Source organism: Diplotaxodon limnothrissa, linkage group LG19 (genome assembly GCF_057381915.1).
Source record: "Diplotaxodon limnothrissa isolate DT_005_m linkage group LG19, D_limnothrissa_male_GT1.1, whole genome shotgun sequence".
In the NCBI taxonomy this organism is placed as follows: Eukaryota; Metazoa; Chordata; class Actinopteri; order Cichliformes; family Cichlidae; genus Diplotaxodon; species Diplotaxodon limnothrissa.
Window position 1 is genome coordinate 17065781 of NC_140614.1, and position 20578 is coordinate 17086358.

A 20578-nucleotide genomic window follows, 5' to 3' on the forward strand; every position below is an offset into this window, starting at 1 on the left:
CCAGTGTCATTGACATGGTCTTGAAAATGACTCTTTTCTTCTTCCTCTCTTGCCATCTCTTCAGATTTGATTGGCCCACTAAAAGCTTGCTTTTGAACTATGATTAGCTAATTTTAAACATAATGCCAAAATCAACCCACTTAATTTCTTCTTGTTTACAAAACATGACTAATTAAAGTCATTAACAAGGGTCCTGAAGGATCCTTGAGAACGAATAGTGGAGTGGGTAAACCTCTTAGCCTTTTTCACACACAGAATATGTACAAATAAAGGAATGGTTAATCAATTATGGCCCTTAAGCAGATTTACATGACATTATATTTTAGATGATTTTAAAATGTGTGTCAGGAGTTACAAAATAGTGATTGCAATTGTGTCTGTGAAATTAATTTCAAATTATCAGCTCTGAGTATATCCAATCCAGCAGCAAAGCAGTAAACTGCTTCATATGCAAGTACAATGATGTGAAAAGAGATGTTTTTGCCTTAAAACTAGTATAGAGTACACAAAGTATACTCTGTGATCAAGTGGATTGTAGAGCAACCTTCTCAACAATTTGAAGAATGGTTTTCTGTAGGACTTCACATCATTGCGGAGGAACTGGCACGTTGTTTCAGAAGCGTTGTTTCAGTTCATTGAGGTTCGTAGGTTTGCATTTATGCACAGCTCTCTGCACACTATTACAACACCTGATTCTACTGTGCCTGACAGTTGCTGACCATTTTTGGTCTCATCTCACATTTTTTTCCAAAAATCTCTGATTTGTTTTGATGCAAGCATGCAAAATGAAGCCATGCAGTCATGTTCTTTTTAGAAAGAAGCGTTCTACCCTTCCAAATGAACCATACTTGTTTAGTCTTTTCTTATGGTACTGTTATAAACTTTAACAATTAACATGCTAATTGATCCCAAACAGAATGGTTTGATCTTTGCGTGAATTTGCTGGCTGGTGCACTCCTGTGCAAATTGTTTGCTTTGCAGTACATTGTTTTAACATCTCAGGTGGCCACACTTTCTGATGACGAGTTAGTGAAGTTCTTGTGATTATCAACACATGGCTATTACTTACCCTCTAAGGTTCTATGGAGGCAGTAAGTGTATACTTAAGTCCAAACTGCCCTGTGAAAACTATTTTTTTTAAACAGACTGCAGATCTGTTACTAACACAGCTTTAAGGCTTAGTGATGTCTATGAAAAGATTGAATGTTTAATGCTGCTAATGACTTTTTAAGACATGTTCCACATCAAAAGACAAAAAAGAAAAATAGATAAAGCCATGCATTATAATATCCCATGTAAGCATATCCGTTTTATTGCATACACTATCTTAGTTGTAAGTACATAAGACTATGTCTCCTTGACTGTGTACTTGTCTTTTAAAGTTCATTTCACATGCAGCATCTGTTTTTATGTTTATTAAAGCTTCAAAGGTCTCAACAGTTTTGTCATTTTAAATAAATCTGAAAAAAAAAAGTAATTCTTTACGCCTTGCTGCTTTCAGGATTCAAAGAGAAAGAAATTTTCATTATTTGACATTGCTGTTTTATATTCAGAGCAAACTTTTTCAAAGTTCTAATTGATTTCTACACATCGAGTTCACTTATTAATAAAAACACCTTTTGGCCATTTTATGGATGGATTATTTAAAATTAAGCCTTCTTCAAAGACTCATGCTAGATATTTTAGTCCCATTTCTCTTCCATTACATTTATATGGAAGAGAATTTTACATTTTATTTTATACCAAAAAACAACCTGGCTACATGTACATTTTTACTAGAGACACACTGATTAACCAGCCAGGGTCTGGAATTAGCTTATTTCTAGTGTGCTTTTGACAAAAAAGTTTACTTTTGCTCATATATGCTATAAGATATAGTTGTTAGAAAGACAATAAGAACTGGCAAAAAATTTGAATCTGTAGGTCACACTTAGAAAAAACAAACCAAGATATTGTATCAGCCAACTGAAATTAGCACATCTCAAATAAAAAAAACAACTCTTTCCAGCTTTTTCTAGGTTTTGAACTGTCTTAATTAAACTGCTTATGTAGAACTGTATCTTTTTATATGCATTGTTTCATTTCATCTCTGCTGTAATTTCACCTGTAAGAAATGTAACACCTTACAGGTGATGCGTGTGTCTGAGTGTGTGAATTCAAGAATAAATACGTGTCTATCTTCAACAAAATCTCAATTTTGTGCCTTGTAGAGAGCAGACAAGACAGAGATTTACTGTGTGCTGAGGGAAAGCTGACGCCAGGTGTTGAGGACAACTGGGAACAGAGATCTGTGGTCTGTTTGAGGAGGGCTGACAAAACCTCACTTACCGGAAATAGGAACTGAGTCACTGGGAAAACTGAGGTTGTCCTCAGCTATCCAGGAGAAGCTCCAGTATCCTTTAGGAATCCCAGGAGCAGTCCTACCATTCAGTGGCTCACCTGCAAAAATAGCAAATCCTCATTTTACTTTCAGAGTACATGTTGCAAAGAATGACTATGTTAAGAAATTCAGTAAAATACACTTCATTGCTTTGTTTATTTAATTTCTGGCACTGATTTAGCATCCACGTTGCACTCCCTTTTCTTTATTAGTCCAGCTTAGTCATAAGTCTGCTTCCTTCATTAAAATTTGTAAACGCTGTATGATCTTGCCATTTTAGACTAAAAAGTATTTTGATGAACCGTTTGTACAGGCTGAGTCTTTTTTTTCTAGCAGACAAGCTGAAAAGGAAAGTGAAAGTCTTATAGTTGAATCACCAACTATTACTGGAGTTTCTGCAGCAATAATAAAGTACACTGAGGCATTTCACTAAATAAATAACCATTGTAAACTTTACCACTTTTATGTCAACAAAGCATCTGCAGTTTTGGTACAGAGTGAACTGGAGTGATAGTATGAAAGTCCAAGGAGCCATATGAATTGGTTATTGGATATCAATAGACTGCATAATTACCTGTAGGCAGATTTGTCTACTTTTGTTTGACTCTGTCTTCACCTTCTAAACTCAAAGACTAATTATTGCAAGATCGAATAGAAGCATGATACTGTAAAGTAGATGCAAAAACTTTCTCTCTCACTTTATGTACCCCCTATCTTCCAACGATGCCATCACACTCACAAACACACACACACGTACGCTCTCCCTCTTTCACTTTGTCCTTAGTCCATGGATAATTACTACAAAGTCACAGACCAATACACTGCTGCCTAAAAAGGAGACCCCTGCATAAATCCTGCAGTCATTTCAAATGAGCCTTAAAGAGCGATTGATTGTATATGCTGACTTTCATTGCACTAAACAGTTTACAGTTGGCTTCAGCCAAAATGAGACCAGGAGAATATTAAACATGTTTTCTTACTCAGAAAGATTTCTACTAACATTTAAAGCAGACTGCATTAATATGACTATTGTTTAGATTTTTTGATGAGTGATGAGTGATGAGTGGTAAACTATAAAGTATCTCTGTATTTGGCTGCAGTTCACCCTTAATTCTGACTAGTCAACACACCTCTGCTACAGAGAACAATTACTGTAAGTTTAGTAGCTGCCACCACTATGCTTCATTGCAAGGACAATGATCAGAGATGATTTACAGACTCTGTTGTTCACACTACACAGTGTTCAGAATTTTGACCAGAGATGTCAATATCTTTCTCATCAGAACATAAAGTTGCTGTCATTGTGGGCTCAATGTTCTTTTAGCATTTATTGGTTCATTCCATGTGAGTTTTTATTTGCTTTTTACTCAAAAGTGTCTTCTATCTAGCCACGTAACAGAGGCCTGATAATTGACGTGATGCTTAAGTGATCCTTCTAGCATGACTCCCCACTGTGCAGAGGACTTCTGAAGTATGGGTTTATCGCTCAAAACTATATGAATATACCTTAAAACATGAAATGAAAATGATTATTGCTGAACTTTCAACAACAACAACTTTTCAAAAATCAATATACAGTAACAATTGTACTGCAAGAAGGCAACAATTTATTTCCAGTGGAGCTCAAGTTAATTTTCACTTGCAAACATGCCCTGTGTTTATTCTTTATTGCAGTCAGCATGTAGAACCACGACTCACTCTAGTCCATTTTATGAAAGGGGATTTTCTCTTTCAAAAGATTGTGCAACTGTGCATGGTACACCCGTGTCCAGTCACATAACTCAGCTGCTATAATGCCTTACCTATGCTTTATGAGCAGTAGATGTTGGTTTTTTTCCCTCCTCGCTGTGTCCTTTGATTACATGCCTCTGCTTCCAGCTTAACCTCAAACAATTCAGCAGGTGCTGACTTCCGCAATTCTGTTTTTCTTTCTTTTTATCATCCACAGAGCCACCAAAGATGCATAATTTCCCTTTTTCCCCTTCTTGTAACACTATTCCTAGGCTATATATCCTCTTTTTCCTCTATGCATGTAGTCTTTGCCCTTTTGTCAAAGCAAGTCCTTGGTTGTACTTCTAAGCGCGAAGACATTTCTGCTCTCAATAAATTCACCCTCGCTATCGTCATATTGACTGTCAATTGATTTTTGTTTCCAGAGCTAACTAGTAGCTACAGTAGCATCATGGTATAGATGGAATGAAGTGATATAATATAATAAACACTGGCTGTAATATAAAGTCAGTTCTAAAATGATCTTTTGGCCAAATTGTTATTGAGATCTACACAGACATGAAGAACAAATGTGCATGCTTTCTAAACTATGTTCAATTAATCAATTAATTTTTCTACCAGCAAAGCTCAGAAATGTTCTTTTACAGCTGAAGGCTCTGTGAAATAAAACCTCATACATAAGAAATAAGGGGTCAGAATACATTTTGAACTCACTGTAAATGAACAGAGTCATACTCTCAATTTCCAACAGAATGTCATTAAGTAAAAAAAAAAAAAGAGAGCTTGCTGAAGCATTCTGAAAGTTTCATACGTTAGTCAGAACAAGGGTACAACTGTATGTCTGGCAGCTGAGTGAGTCTATGCTCTTTTTATGATTTTTTGTACATCTTTAAATAATATATCAGTTTTATAAATCTGTTTGGTCCATTTCAATTAAAATAAATTAAAATGACTGTAACAATACTATTACAAATTCCCAGAGAAAATTATTTTTGTAACCCACAAAATCAGGTGCATAACAAACACATGAACTGCTGTGCACACAGTTGGAGAACAGAACAGAGAAGAGAGATCTCAGCTCAGTGAGCAATCCAACTCTATCCCACCCACACTCTAAAATCCTTTAAATGCTTAGTGGATTTATCAATGAGGCTTGACTCAAGCTGTCAGTGAGACATGCCTATGCATAAACATACATCTCTCTTAGTTGTGTACACCCATGTTATTTCTTTTACTATTAAAATTGCAAATATCCAGAACCTTTTGTTTAACTTAACTTTTGTTTAACTTAACGTTTAACTTAACTTTTGTTTTAATGAGATTAAAGTGGGGATTCTGAAATACCTTCAAAATCCATTAATGATGGGGAACTAAAACATAGTAGAGAAACATATGGAACAGCAAACTGTTTTGAGTGAACAGTCCTGTACATGAGGTATGTGCCGCTTGTGGCCTTTGTTTCAGAGGAGTGCACGGGTCCATAAAGGCAGCCAATTACCCATGAAAAGTGGAAGCAGGATAAGCATACAGACAGTAGATCTTTGGCTCAGCCAGACCTGCAAATTGGTGTGGCCTTCACTAAAATCATCATGGTTGTGAAATGTTTGCACTCAGAAAAAATTGACAATTCCAATACGTCAGTCACACAAGGTTTTAGAGGGCTAATGTGGTCTTTGGGCGTAGTGGCAGTGCTGCTGGTGGTTCAGTCAAGTGTGATTAGTGAAACTATGTCTTAATCATCCCAAGTTTCAATGCAATTGTCCGAATGTTTGGTAATTAGGAACTTCTACAATCTTCTTGTTCTTTCAGCTGCTCACTTTAGAGGCCGTCCTATGCCTAGTATCCTCCTCTGTCACACAAACCCCCTTCTTCTTTTACTACATACAAGAAGAGACCATTTAAACATTAAACACTAAAATTGTGTAGCTCTCTGCATCTCACCACTATAGCAAAGTTAGTTTGAACAGTAAAGGCTATTATCCAGCCAGCAGGCACTGAAGACACATAAATCAGACACACCCCTTCCACATACCAATTAAAACATTCCTCCACAGGTTATTAATAAGCAGAAAGTTCATGTTGCCAACTTTTTTTTGCATTGGCGATCAAGCCACTTCTTTTTTTCTCCACATCAGAATATAAGAATATAGAATTTTAATACTCTGAAATAAGTTGCGCAAAGGATTTTATGCCTATCTTTTAACTGCAAAACAAAAACAATAGCAGTTAAACTCCTGGCCATGGAAGATCTTGTCTAGAGAAGATCAAGCTAAACAAAGACATATCTAAACGTAATGCAAAACAGCTGGAGTATGAAGCACTAACAGCTAATTGAAAGGGAAATGAGAAAGCCACCCTTCTACCTTGTTGGAATTTCATGCTCTTTGGCCTTCTGCATCACAATTGTCCTCATCTTTTTGCCCATTAATTAAAGATTTACCTAGGGATACATACATTACTGCCTAAATAAATCGATTACCTGTCCAGCCCAGTGACGCGTCATTAAATGTTCGTCAAAGTCTGCCAACACCACATCAGGCAGCTGAGGCCTGGAATTGGCTGCTCTCCCTGCTACAAAAGACCACATTGATTTCCATCAGAGGAGCCCTCATGTCCACTAAGCACTCTGACTTTCATTAAGACCTTCACCGAATTCCACACACGTTTCTCGCCAATCCCAAAACGCTGTGTGTGTATACACAGTCATTCACAGACCTCTACCAACAGAGGCAAGGCAAATACTACATCCCTAATTAAACGGTCTTTAAACAGGAGTATGGCGACACTTAATTATTCTCAAATGTTTCAGCTACATTAATACAGGTGTCATGTTTTCCTAAGGCTTAAGTCTCATTCTAACAACGAGCGACAAAGGTTAAACAGGGTTAAAAAAGGAGAGACAGCTAAGTGTTCTTGTGAAAATGCCACCCACCCTGCTTGCTGTAAGCTTTAAGTGGGAGATGAGTTGTTTCTAAGAGGCTTTTTGCATTTGTCATAAGATGCTGGTACATTAATATGTTTTTGCATAAACCATGACTTGTAAACAAGCAAGGATTTTGGTTCAACTGTTTGATCCAGCTTATTAACTTAAAGTGCTGCCCATGAAACCGACCCTTAAGACCTCCAAAAATGCAACCTCTTCTCTGGAGAGAGATCCAATCTAAATCAACTCACTTCTCCCTCTCGTCAGCTATTACTGAAAGCCAAACAGCAGCATGAATTATTACCTGCAGAGCAGAAACGACTGACATAATGACAGGCAAATCTTATAATTAAGATTTGCCTAACTGCATTTGAAACTGAGCAGTTTAACAGATTTTTCTTAGTCTAGCTGACTGAGATCATGTGACTACAGAAATATCAAAGGTTATCTCCATTAAAAACTTGCTTTGTTCGTGTAACAAATTTAGCATTGAGCTGAGACGCTTTCACAATATGTGACGAGATACTAGCAATGCCAGACACCAAACACTGATGTACCATCAGAGGGATGCCTTCTGATGAAGATGCTCCACTCACTTGACATGTATACCATGAATTGCGAGTAAGGTAAAGCACTGTTTTGTCTCTCAACGTGAACTTTAAAAGATTTTATCAAAGAAATGGATCACAAGCCTTCAGTGTGAAACCATTATCCCAGGGATTAAAGAGCTGCTCAATGACAATGAAGGTGTCAACTGGGCTTCCCTGATGCTCATTAAAGAAAGTGATTTTGCTGTTGTACACTGAGCCCCTTTTTTTCTTTTGAAGCTTTGCTACACTAGTCAAACATACAGCAACACCTCTGAACAGGCAGCCCAGTATTCACAAATAATGCATGAAAATGGTTTGTTCAGTCACAGAGTGGTATCTGAAGTTGGAGAAAAAGTTCTCCCCTCTCATTTGCTATGCTGGAACAGTTTGTGGCCATGAGATGAGTACTTTAATGATGAAAAGCACAAGTTTAATTATATAGACCTCTTTCCTTTATGCACATTTTACTGTACATGTAGCATTTTGCATTGAAGAAGTAAAAAAAAATGCCAGCTGTTGATTTTCAACATCAATTTGAGACATCTGGTGACACTCAGAGACATCTCAACCTTATTCTGAGAATGATTTCTTTCACACATCCCACGAGGGCTTTTCTTCTTTGTTGGTATAGCTCAAGTAGTGAGTAAATATGCCAATGTGAGGAGATGTTCCAGTGCATTAATAATTGTTTAGAACAGAAGCTTCTAAGAGAAATGTTAATGACATTATCCTGTGTGCATGGCAGAATTTGTAAAACAACATTAGGTTTAATATTGTAGTTTAGCCTGCTAATTTGGCTGCTCATAAGCACCGCAGCACAGTGGTGCAGTGGCTAGCACCTGATGATGGGTCTACGATCGTCTGACGCTGTTATCCATCCGTTCGTCAATGACGGCCAAAGATGTTTTTTCTCCTTCCTTTTGTGGGACTTTCCATTCTCCACACTTTTCTCCGCACTCCTTTGGTACCTTCCACCCTCTGCCTGTGACTGGATCTTCGGCCAGCGCTTTCAGCGTTCCCCGTAGACTACGGAGAAGAAGAGGAAAGAGATCGGGCATCCAGGTGAAGCTTAGGCTCCTCTGGCGGCGGGGACGAATTGGAAAGCGATGTCGGGCGTTTTCCGTTGCCTACGCACATGACAGCTATATGGAGAGGAATCTGTCTCCCAAGGCCCTACTTGGATATAGGGGGCCCGGCTCTCCAAGGCCGTGTTATCTCAGAAGGGTTCATCCAGACTCTCCTGCCGACTGGCTCTTCATCCCCTCGGTGAGTGGAATATATGAACGTGAAGGGTCTGATCCCGAGAATTTACGCCCTTTAATTCGAGAAACTCTAGCTTCTTCCAACAACAATGTTTTCACCCCGCTGTCTATGGCGCTCTTTAATGCCCGATCTTTGACGAATAAATCGTTTGTGCTTAACGATTTTATTGTTTCTAAAAATCTGGACTTCCTGTTCTTGACTGAGACCTGGCAACGGGGGTCGGATTATTCGTCTACTATTGAAATGTGCCCAAATGGCTTCTCTGTCATTAGCCAGCCTCGAGGATCTGGTCGTGGAGGAGGCCTCGCGGTGGCATATCGGAGCCGTTTTAACTGCCGTTCAGTGAAAGTTGGACACTTTGTCTTTTGAACTGCAGCTCATCAAAATTGGAAAGAAGGATCCTTTTTACTGTGCGTTGGTCTATCGCCCTCCTGGCCCAAACAACTCGTTTTTAGCCGAGTTTAGTGATTTTCTGTCCTCTACTATGAGGTTGTCTAAATTGCTTCTTGTGGGAGATTTTAATATACATATTGATGATGAGTCCGACCTCTTTGCTAGGAGTTTTACCAGTATCATGGACTCTTTTCATTTTATCCAACATGTATCTGGCCCCACACATAACAAAGGCCATACACTGGACCTTGTTTTTTCTTTGGGTCTGAATATTGATTATATCTGTTCTAAGGACATTTTTATTTCTGACCATTATTGTGTCTTTTTTAATATGTCTTTTTATGAGCCTATGTCTCCTGTTCATCGGACAGTTATTTCCCGCACTTTAGACTCCTCCACAGCACAGAAGTTCTCTGATGTTTTTAATTTAACATTATCCCCACAAAACGATGTTGATTTTTCTATAGATCTATTCAATTATCATTGTCTTTCGATCTTAGATGAAATCTGTCCGATTAAAATGAGACCTGTGCCTGTTTCCAAGTCTGTACCCTGGTTAAATGACAACATTCGTCTTATAAAACGTAATTGTCGTAAAACTGAGCGGTTATGGAGGAAAACTCACTTAAATGTTCATCTCCTCTATTTAAAGGATCTTTTAGCCTCCTTTAACAATGCTATTAGAGTTGCGAGGGCTGCTTACTTTTCTCAGTTGGTTGCAAGGAGCAGAGGTAATCCTAAAGTTTTATTTGATACTATTACTAATATTATTACTCCTGCTCCACCTGCTGCTATTATTTCTTCTGTTGAAGATTGTGAAACTTTTCTTGCTTTCTTTTTAGAAAAAATTAGCAACATAAGGAAAAACCTGTCTTTTTCAGCGTCTGCGCTGTCTGTTCCCACGCCAGCTCGGCCTGTTGTTTTAGAAGGTTTTTCACCTGTTTCACTACCAGAGCTGGGAAAAATAGTTAGTGCAACAAAATTATCCTCTTGCTCTCTTGATTTTTTACCTGCATCATTATTTAAAAATGTCTTTTACTCTACTGGTCCCTGTATTCTTACTATAATTAATACCTCCTTGGCCTCGGGCATAGTCCCTGCCTATTTTAAAACTGCTGTTATACATCCCTTGTTAAAAAAGCCTATGCTGGACCCATCTCTCACTAGCAATTATAGACCGATCTCAAAAATTCCGTTAATTGCTAAGATTCTAGAGAAGATCGTGGCTAAGCAGCTTACAGCAGTTTTAGATAAATATAGTATTTTCGACAAATTTCAATCTGGCTTTCGTAAAGTTCATTCCACTGAAACAGCCCTTCTTAGAGTTTCTAATGACATTTTGTTACAAAGCGATGCAGGTAAATGTTCTGTTCTCTTAATGTTGGATCTTACGTCGGCCTTTGATACTGTTGACCACTATATTTTACTTAACAGGCTGAAACACTGGGTTGGTGTCTCTGGGACTGCATTGAAATGGTTCTCCTCGTATCTCTCTGAACGATATTCTTCTGTGGCAGTTTCTAAGTATAGATCATCTTCTGCGTCCCTGTCTTTTGGTGTGCCACAAGGCTCTGTGCTAGGGCCATTACTGTTTTTAGTTTATTTACTCCCTCTTCAGCACATTTTGAGCCCTTTTGAGGATATTTGTTACCATTGTTATGCAGACGATATCCAACTCTATATATCTTTTAAACCGGAAGAGGCTTCTAAGCTGCGGCTTTTAAATGTGTGCTTGGAAACCATTAAAGGCTGGATGGCTGAAAACTTCCTCCAACTAAATGAAAGTAAAACCGAAGTCCTCTTATGTGCCCCAGATAGACATATACCCAGTATAATAAATGCTCTTGGTCCTCTTTCAACGTTTGTAAAACCATCTGTCAGGAACTTAGGGATTATCCTTGATCCTGCTCTTACGTTAGATAGTCATGTTAAATCTCTTGTTCGGTCTTGCTTTTATCATTTAAGAAATATTTCTAAATTGAGCTCTATTATATCCTATACCGAACTGGAGATTGTTATTCATGCTTTTATCTCTTCACGACTGGACTATTGCAATTCCCTGTTTACTTGTTTAAATAAAGGTTCTTTGGAGCGTCTGCAGATCGTTCAGAATGCTGCAGCAAGACTTTTGACGAAAGCTTCTAAATTTTCACATATAACACCGTTGCTCATGCAGTTACATTGGCTTCCTGTTGAATTTAGAGTCCAGTTTAAGATTTTGGTTTTAACTTTCAAGGCTCTTCAACAACAAGCACCACCATATATCATTGAACTTTTACAGCCCTATGCCCCTAGTAGGTCTCTGAGGTCGAGTAGTCAGGGCCTACTTGTCATTCAGTATACGAGACTGAAAACTAGGGGTGATAGAGCTTTTGCTACTGTGGCCGCCAGACTGTGGAATTCCCTTCCTCAGGACTTACGATCCGCTGATTCATTGATTACTTTTAAAAAACAGCTAAAAACACATCTTTTTAAAACTGCCTTTTGCTAACTTTGTTTGTATTTTGTCTTTTTAATCTGTTATATCTTGTAAAGCACTTTGTGATCTCTATCTAGAAATGTGCTATATAAATAAAATTTTACTTACTTACTTACTTACTGATGATGGGTTATCCTTTACTTTACTTTATTATTCATAAAAATTCAGTGTCATTTATATCTGCCATTCTAATTTTCATTTTTTTATGTAACAAGGCAGATTTAACAGGGTTATAATTTCAAGAACAACTTGATCAAAATGTGAACATAATTTTCATTTATCAGGGCATGGAGAGAAAAGATAAACAGAAATTCTAAAGCTTACTTCTCAAAACCCAAAAAAGCAGATAAAAGATTTTTTTTCCCTACAGTTACATCCGAGGCACTAAAACACTACAGCCATTGTACCTAAACAGGCGAATGTGAACTCAGTGGACTTAACGGGATAGCTTGCTTGAGCATAATTAAATGTACCGAGGGAGGTTGCTGCAGAGGCAACATTTGTTCTGCTGACAGACAACTTTTCAAATCAGATCTCATTTTATTCTTAAGGCTGAAGCCAATTTCTGCTGCCACAATGGATACTGAAGCTACGGGCATCCTTTCAACCAGAGTTTGATAGCTGGGATGTTGTCTCGAGGAAGCAATCAGAAATTACCAAATGTGAGAGTTTCTGATTCTGCAAGCACTAGCATCCTTAGTCCTTCTGCATGAGGAGGCTAGTGCACTTCTGACCATGTGGTGGTCACAGATGGGCTCTAAGACCTTGTCAACATAGTTGCAGTATTGATAGTAGGCATAAAAAATAAAAATAATCAAAACTGCCTTTTATTTAGCTCAGACTGATAGCTGTTTCCTCCTCAGAGTACTCTTCTCCCACAGTCCAAACCCAAGTCCGTTAGGTTTACTGGTAATGATGAACTGGACACAGGTGGAGAAGTGTGAGTGCGAGATTGTATGCCTCTCGGTGTTAGCCCTGGGATACCACCTGCACCATGGGAAGCATGATATTGCACTGGTTAGCATTGTTCCCTCACAGCAAGACCGGAACCTTCATGTATACCACTGTGCCTCCCTGTGCTGCCTCTCACAGTCCAAAGGCATTAGGTTAATGGATAAAGGCCTTAGTTCAGTAGTTCCCAAACTACCGTACGCGTACCCTCGGGGGTACGCAAGTGGCTGTAGGTGGTACGCGTGGGTTGGGGTTGGAGTGGGGATCAAAAATTTTAAAAGCCGAAATTTGCGCTAATGAAGTTTTATTTGACTGTTAAATACATGACTATATACCACCCTCTGGTGTTCAGCAAAAAAATAGCTCTGACAAAATACATGGGCGTGATTTGCCCAAATGACCCAAATGACTGACACCTAACAGTTGAAGTTGCCTCCAAGCATTCAGTGCAGCGCGAAAATGGACAAGTGGTTAACAAGAAAAAAAGGCCCTACCACAGAGACACCGGCCACAACAACCAATAAGCTCATGTCTGAAGATGCATTTTCCAGTGACCGCACAGGTGATTGTTCAACAACAATGTGTTCGTCAGATTTGGATGCTAGCAGGGATGTATCTGTGGTTACTAGCCAAGTGGCTAGCATAGCTGGAGCCAGCCATGTGGAAAGTGATGAAGTGTCTGATGCGGAGCGTCAAAGTGGGAGAAAGCATGACAGCTCGGACTGTAACACAACCTCATCAAAGAAGCGCAAATATGATGACAATTATATTTCGCTGGGGTTTACGTGTATAAATATTGGTGGATTTTCCCGGCCACAGTGTGTTATTTGTGCAAAAGTATTGTCTCAGAACTCAATGAAACCTTCACTTTTGCGCAGACATTTAGAGACAAATCATCCCCATTTGAAAAATAAACCAAGGGAATATTTTGAGCGACAGCTAAAATCACTTTCAACAAGTAAAACCTGCATTCAGGTGCCAGATCTTATGAATAAAAACAGACTACAAGCATCTTACATGGTCAGTTACAGAGTGGCTAAAAACAACAAACCCCACACTATTGTGGAGGACCTCATTCTCCCTGCTGCTTTAGATATGGTAGGGACAATGTTGGGGGGAAAGGCAAAAAAGACGATACAGTCCATTCCATCATCAAACAATACTGTCTCACGGCGCATCAATGCAATGTCAGAAAATGTTTTACAGCAGCTACTTCTGCGCATGCACCACAGTGAATTTTATGCAATACAGCTAGATGAGTCCACGGATGTGGCTGGCCTGGCGCATCTTCTCGTATATGTGCGCTACATTCATGAAGGAACCATCAAGGAGGACATGCTGTTCTGTAAACCACTGGAACAAAGGACAACTGCCGCAGATATTTTTCAAAAGCTGGACACATTCATGAACACACATGGACTCGTGTGGGACAGATGTGTTGGCATCTGTACTGATGCGCACGGGCCATGACTGGGAGACACGGAGGTGTGGTTTCGCGTGTGCAAGCAGTCGCGCCAGATGCCTCCTGGGTACACTGCAGCATCCACCGAGAGGCTCTTGCTGCAAAGGGAATACCTGTCCGTTTGAAACATGTTTTGGGCACGAGTGTAAAAATGGTTAACTTTGTGAAAGCCAGGCCGCTGAACTCCCGCTTATTTGCTGCGTTGTGCAATGAGATGGGCAGCGAGCATGAGACATTATTACTCCACACAGAGATTCGCTGGCTATCTAGAGGGAAAGTGCTGACCCGTTTCTGTGAGTTGAGGGATGAACTTAAAGTTTTCTTCAATAACCATCCCTTTGAGCTGTCTGAACATTTGCATGATGAAGAGTACCTTACGTGCCTGGCTTATCTGTGTGATATATTTTCTCGTCTGAACGAGCTCAATCTCAGATTACAAGGCGTTTCTGCAACTATATTCAATGTTCAAGATAAAGTTGAGGCCATGATAAAGAAGTTAAACCTTTGGAAGAACTGCTTGGATACAAACAACACTGAAGTCTTTCCTGTGCTGCATGATTTTCTGTGCTCTAATGATCTCACACTATCTAAAAGTGTAAAGCGCGAATGTAATGTGCACCTTGAGGAGCTGGAGGTGCAGTTACGCCGATACTTCCCAGAGACGGGCGGCTCAAATGATTGGATACGTCACCCGTTCACCGCCGTGCCTACTTCGTTATCACCGTCTGACCAGGAGAGCCTAATTGAAATCGCCACAGATGGATCTCTAAAAGTTGAACACGCTCAAAAGAACCTGGCGGATTTCTGGATAGGGCTGCGCACTGAACAGCCCGCGCTGGCTAAACGCGCTGTCAAGACTCTGATGCCTTTCGCCACCACATACTTATGCGAAAGGGGATTTTCTGCTTTAACAAACATGAAAACAAAATACAGAGCAAGACTTTGTGTGGAAAACGATTTAAGACTCAGCCTTTCCCAAATTGAGCCAAACATTGAAGAGCTGTGTGCCTCTGCTCAAGCACATCCATCACATTAAATAAAGTTCTGTTTAATGAAAGTTCATGGCCTTTATGCTCTCGACAAAAAAGTGAATTCTAATAAATCTTTTGATACACTGCTAGTATTAAGTAGTAAAGTTTGTTATTAAAACTCTGTCATTACTAAAAAATATCAATAAATTCATTTGGTGGTGAGAAATAATCGACTGTGCAGTATTTATTTTTATGCATGCGATATTGCAATGTATTTATAGACACTAATTAAGAATCGTTCGTAGTAAGGGGTATGCGGCTGAGGGTGACATGTTTCAAGGGGTACGTGGCTGGAAAATGTTTGGGAAGCACTGCCTTAGTTGAAGGTAGATAAAGTGCATAAAATACTGTATGATTGCATGGTGATTTGTGCCTTGTGGTTTTTGTAGCACTTTGAGTGGTAAATAAGACTAGAAAAACACTATACAAGTGCCAGTCCATTTCCATGTCCAGCATGTAACCTGCCTCTCACATCCTTCCAGCTCTAGCCTGTATAATACCTTTGAGTGTTTTACCACGATGTCAGGGTTCCTATTTTGTTACATCATCAAAGCACCCAGAAAGCAAGATCTGAGTTGTTCTTATTGAGTGACACATTGATTAGTTTGTGGCTTCTCTCTTGCAGACAACTAACATGTTGAGCTGTATGATTATAATGAAATTGCTAGTTTGGTATTTCGTGTGCATATGAATCATTCATCAAAGAGCAGGTTTCAAAGCCCACTCTGAACAAGATGTGATTATCATAAAGCAGAAATTACTGTAGTTTCCCATGGATTGCACTGACTGAGCTGATTACCACTTTGTAGGGCACAAGATCAGAGACCCTCGAGAAAAAACAATATAAAGTTAAAATTAGCACAGGACGTGGAAATTTTTACTTTTAGCTAGTGCTTTATGCACACTGAAGTACTTTAACAGAACAAGAGAACAATGCACAGTGCTCTCCTGTTGTATCTGAGCTAGCCCACAGTGGCTCTCATTCTTCACTACAAAGGGTTTTCAGCAAATCTCCCAGCAGCCAAATGTAGGGATGAACTATGTAAAAAACACAGGCTGACACACAAACACAGCCACAAACAAAATATGGCCAAGAATGCTAAACTGAAATATGTTCTACATATTCTCCCTAACCGTTAACATGTACGGAGACAACTCTCTTTTCCTCTCTGTGGAGAAGTCTGCTACTGCAAACAGTTGACAGGCAATGTTTTAAGATAAGATAAGATAAGATAACCTTTATTAGTCCCACACTTGGGAAATTTGTTTTGTCACAGCAGGAAGTGGACAGTGCAAAAGTTATGAGGCAAAAATTAGAATACAATAAGAATAAATACAGTACACAACTGTACAGAATAGAATAAAATAAAATACTATATACAGTAGAATAAAATAAAATAAATATACAATAAGATAAAAATAGAATACAAATACAAATACTATATACAACTGAGTAAAAATACAACGATGACAGAAAGGATTATTGCACTTAGTATTATTGCACATGTATGGATGTGTGTGCTTGATCAGTTAAAGTCTTTATTATGGAGTCTGACAGCAGTGGGGAGGAAAGACCTGCGAAATCTCTCCGTCCCACACCGTGGGTGCCGCAGTCTCCCACTGAAGGAGCTGCTCAGTGCTGTCACAGTCTGCTGCATGGGGTGGGAGATGTTGTCCATCAGGGATGACAGCTTAGCCGCCGTTCTCCTGTCACTCACCACCTCCACTGGGTCCAGAGGGCATCCTAGAACAGAGCTGGCCCTTCGGATCACCCTGTTCAGTCTCTTCCTGTCCCCAGCAGAGATGCTGCCGCCCCAGCAGACCACGCCATAAAAGATAGCAGAAGCCACAACAGAGTCATAGAATTTCTTCAGGAGTGGGCCCTCCACTCCAAACGACCTGAGTCTCCGCAGCAGGTACAGCCTGCTCTGCCCTTTCCTGTAGAGGGCGTCTGAGTTATGAGTCCAGTCCAGTCTATTGTTCAGATGAACACCAAGGTACCTGTAGCTGTCCACAGCCTCAATGTCCATACCTTGGATGTTCAGTGGTTGCAGTGGAGAATGCTTGTGCCTGCGGAAGTCTACCACCAGTTCCTTGGTTTTACTGGCGTTGATCTGGAGGTAGTTCAGCTGGCACCAGTCCACAAAGTCTTGGGTCAGACCTCTGTACTCCTTGTCGTCCCCATCAGTGATGAGGCCGACTATTGCAGAGTCATCAGAGAACTTCTGCAGGAAGCACTGGGTGGAATTGTGGGAGAAGTCTGCAGTGTAGATGGTGAAGAGGAACGGAGCCAGAACCGTTCCCTGTGGGGCCCCCGTACTGCAGACGACCCTGTCCGACACACAGCCCTGAGTCCTCACATACTGTGGTCGGTCGGTGAGGTAGTCCAGGATCCAGGTAGTGAGGTGATGGTCCACTCCAGAGTTCACCAGCTTGTCCTTTAGAACCGAGGGAAGAATGGTGTTGAAGGCACTGGAGAAATCAAAGAACATGATTCTCACAGTGCTTCCAGCGGTCTCCAGGTGAGCGAGGGAACGATGTAGGAGGTGAATGACGGCATCATCCGCTCCAATGCCAGGCTGGTAGGCAAACTGAAGTGGGTCCAGTGATGAGCTTATTAGGTGCCGAAGCTGAGCCAGGACCAACCGGGAATGTAAAACTACATTAAACAATAGTCACAGTCACCAATCAGTGTTAAACATTTATCGTAGTAATGAATCCTTCTGATCGTAACAAAAATATCACATCTTTATCTCATTAACCTCTTAAGCTGAAAATGGCCTTTGTGGGGGATACAGGTAAATATGTAGTTAAGGCAACAAGTCTGTGTTAACCTTACTTAACAACTGTTTAGAGCCACACAATTAATCAAATTTTAATCACGATCACACTTTGGTACTACGGATGAGGATCAGGGCCACTGGAAAAAAAACTGTGCATGTCTTTTTTTTTTGTTCCTTTTCCAGAATTCTAAGAAAAAAGTCTTGCACTAATCCTACAACTAAATGAGCATGATCAAACACTATTAAAATCACATCCTCCACCAAACAGAATGCACAGCAAAAGCTAATCAAGCACTCCATAATCAACGACTGATCATATGCCCACATGTGCCAGTCATTGCTGTTCTCTTAACCCTTCAGTTTGAAGTTTCCTGGATGTAGTATGGATGGTAACACTACATTAAAAGGCCGGTATGAAACATGAATCAAATGTCTGGCACATGAAAAGGTGAAGCCCTTGTCCCTTTTAGCGGATCATCATTTGCTGTTTTGAAGTACTTTGAATTTAAGACAAGTGATGTTAACCAATAATGACTCATGGGCAGAGCGCTGTAGAGTTGTGTCTGTGTTGCAACTAACTTATTCAACCACTTAAAAATACCCCAAACTACAGTATAAATAATGCATGAAGGCCAAGAAAAACAATGCAGTGGTTGCTAATGTGACTCATCCAATATCATCTTAGACGTGCTGCTGCACAGCGTGTCTACATATCCATCCAGCTCACAAGGGTGCAACTGCTTTCTGTTTGGCCAAAGATATGCATGCAGTAAACACAGTGAGTAATGAAGGATTCAAAAAAACTATATGAATAACAGACTAAAGATATGTTATCCCTTTATGCAGTTTTTCTAAAGTGGCAATACCATCAAAGTATGCAAAAGCACACAGGGGAAAATGGCGAGGGATCTCACAGCTGTCAAGTATTGTGCTTCCAGTTTAATTCACATCCATCATGCAGGTACAATGAATGGAATGAAAGACTATATTTCGCTTCCAAGAGATGCACTTGGGTCAGGTGAATAAACACATCATTTGTCTGCAAAGAAGTGTTAATTAACAGAAATGTAGCACAATATAAACACAGTAAATGGTAAATGGACTGGTTCTTACATAGCGCTTTTCTACTCTACTGTAGCACTCAAAGACCTTTACATGAAAGCAGGCCGCTATTGTTTTAATTTTGTGTTAGATTTTGGTGCATTCATTGCAGATCCTGTGAATTCAGGTGGACCAAATTTTATTTTGATGCAAATAATGGTTTAAAAATGGTTACAAATTCCTTTAATTTTCCTTTATAATGGAAAGCAAAGACCTTTGTGTGCAGGAAAAAAATCCTGTTAAGACATTGACCAAATCTCTAAAACAATTACTACCTACAAAAGTAAAATGTATGGCAGAATATACTATGATACAATACAGTATACCATGTAAAAGTACCCTAATCACTGTACTACGAATCCTTGAGGCCAAGTCCATAACATGCAGCTGTTTCAATTAGATTGATTGTCATTTTAACTGATTTTTTTATTTATTTATTTATTTTTATTTGAATTTTATTGAATTTTATTTTATTTTATTTGTATTCTTTCCCTTATTGTTGCATGTGTGTTGTTGCTGCCTGTGTTTGAGTAATTTCTGTAACTGTGAGACACCTGCTGCTGCCTATCTTGGCCAGGTCTCCCTTGAAAAAGAGGTTTTTAATCTCAATGGGATTTTCCTGGTTAAATAAAGGTTAATAAATAACATCACACGCTGTGCAGTATCTTAGTACTCAGTCCCAATGTAGCAGATTTGTTTCAAAAAGTAATTAACAACAAATCTAGCAACCTTCTGAACAACCCCGTTAGCTACTTTCATGATACTTTCAGCACTACTATAATGCAAGCACAACATCCTGCTTTACGCGCACATCCTGGATTGTGATTAGGAAAGAGGAATTTAACACTACTACAGACCAGCAGTTCATAAGTGGGTTGAAAATGACCACTGGATTGTTCTTTTATTTCAGTCAATACTTCTTACCCGTTTCATTTTTGAGAAAACAGAAACATTAAAATCAGAGTGGCTCCATTGGCAGTTTAGCTTTATTAGAGAGTGGAAAATATCTATAGAAACAGACCATAGTACATAAGCCAAATCATGCCATAACTGATTTTCATTTAACAGCTCTTTGACGCCTGGTTTGTATAAAAGCTGCTTTGTTAAATTTAACTGGGTTGGAACTCACACATTTCTGCTTTTTATTTTTCTTTCTATTTCTCCCCTATAGAAACTACGACTGCATATAAACTAGAATGTTTTAACTCAGGTCCACATTGCAGGGACTACTCAAATCACCAAATCACTTATGGGATGGAATGCATTAGAGTAAAACAAGCATTTATAAAGAACAATAACTGCTTTTAGGCCACTTTGCTCAGAACTAGTTTGAACCAGTCAACTCGTGAATCATGAAAAGTAGGCAGTAGATTGAGTTGCTGGTACCTTCATGTGTTCTTGTCCCTAACTGCTCACTAATCAATCAACTGTAGCGACAGCAGCCGATGCAACACACGTTGCAACAGAGTAAGCAGGCACACTGAACAAAGA

General features: G+C 39.5%; 1 protein-coding gene across 2 annotated transcripts in view; it reads right to left on the minus strand.

The window, feature by feature from the left end:
• The window catches only part of alk (ALK receptor tyrosine kinase), a 446259-nt gene that overhangs the window by 269602 nt on the left and 156079 nt on the right, over nt 1-20578 (minus strand). For both annotated transcript variants that reach the window (XM_085343606.1, XM_085343605.1), the window contains exon 2: nt 2329-2439. In XM_085343606.1, coding sequence (XP_085199732.1) covers nt 2329-2439 — 111 coding nt within the window. The remainder of the gene's footprint in view (nt 1-2328; nt 2440-20578) is intronic.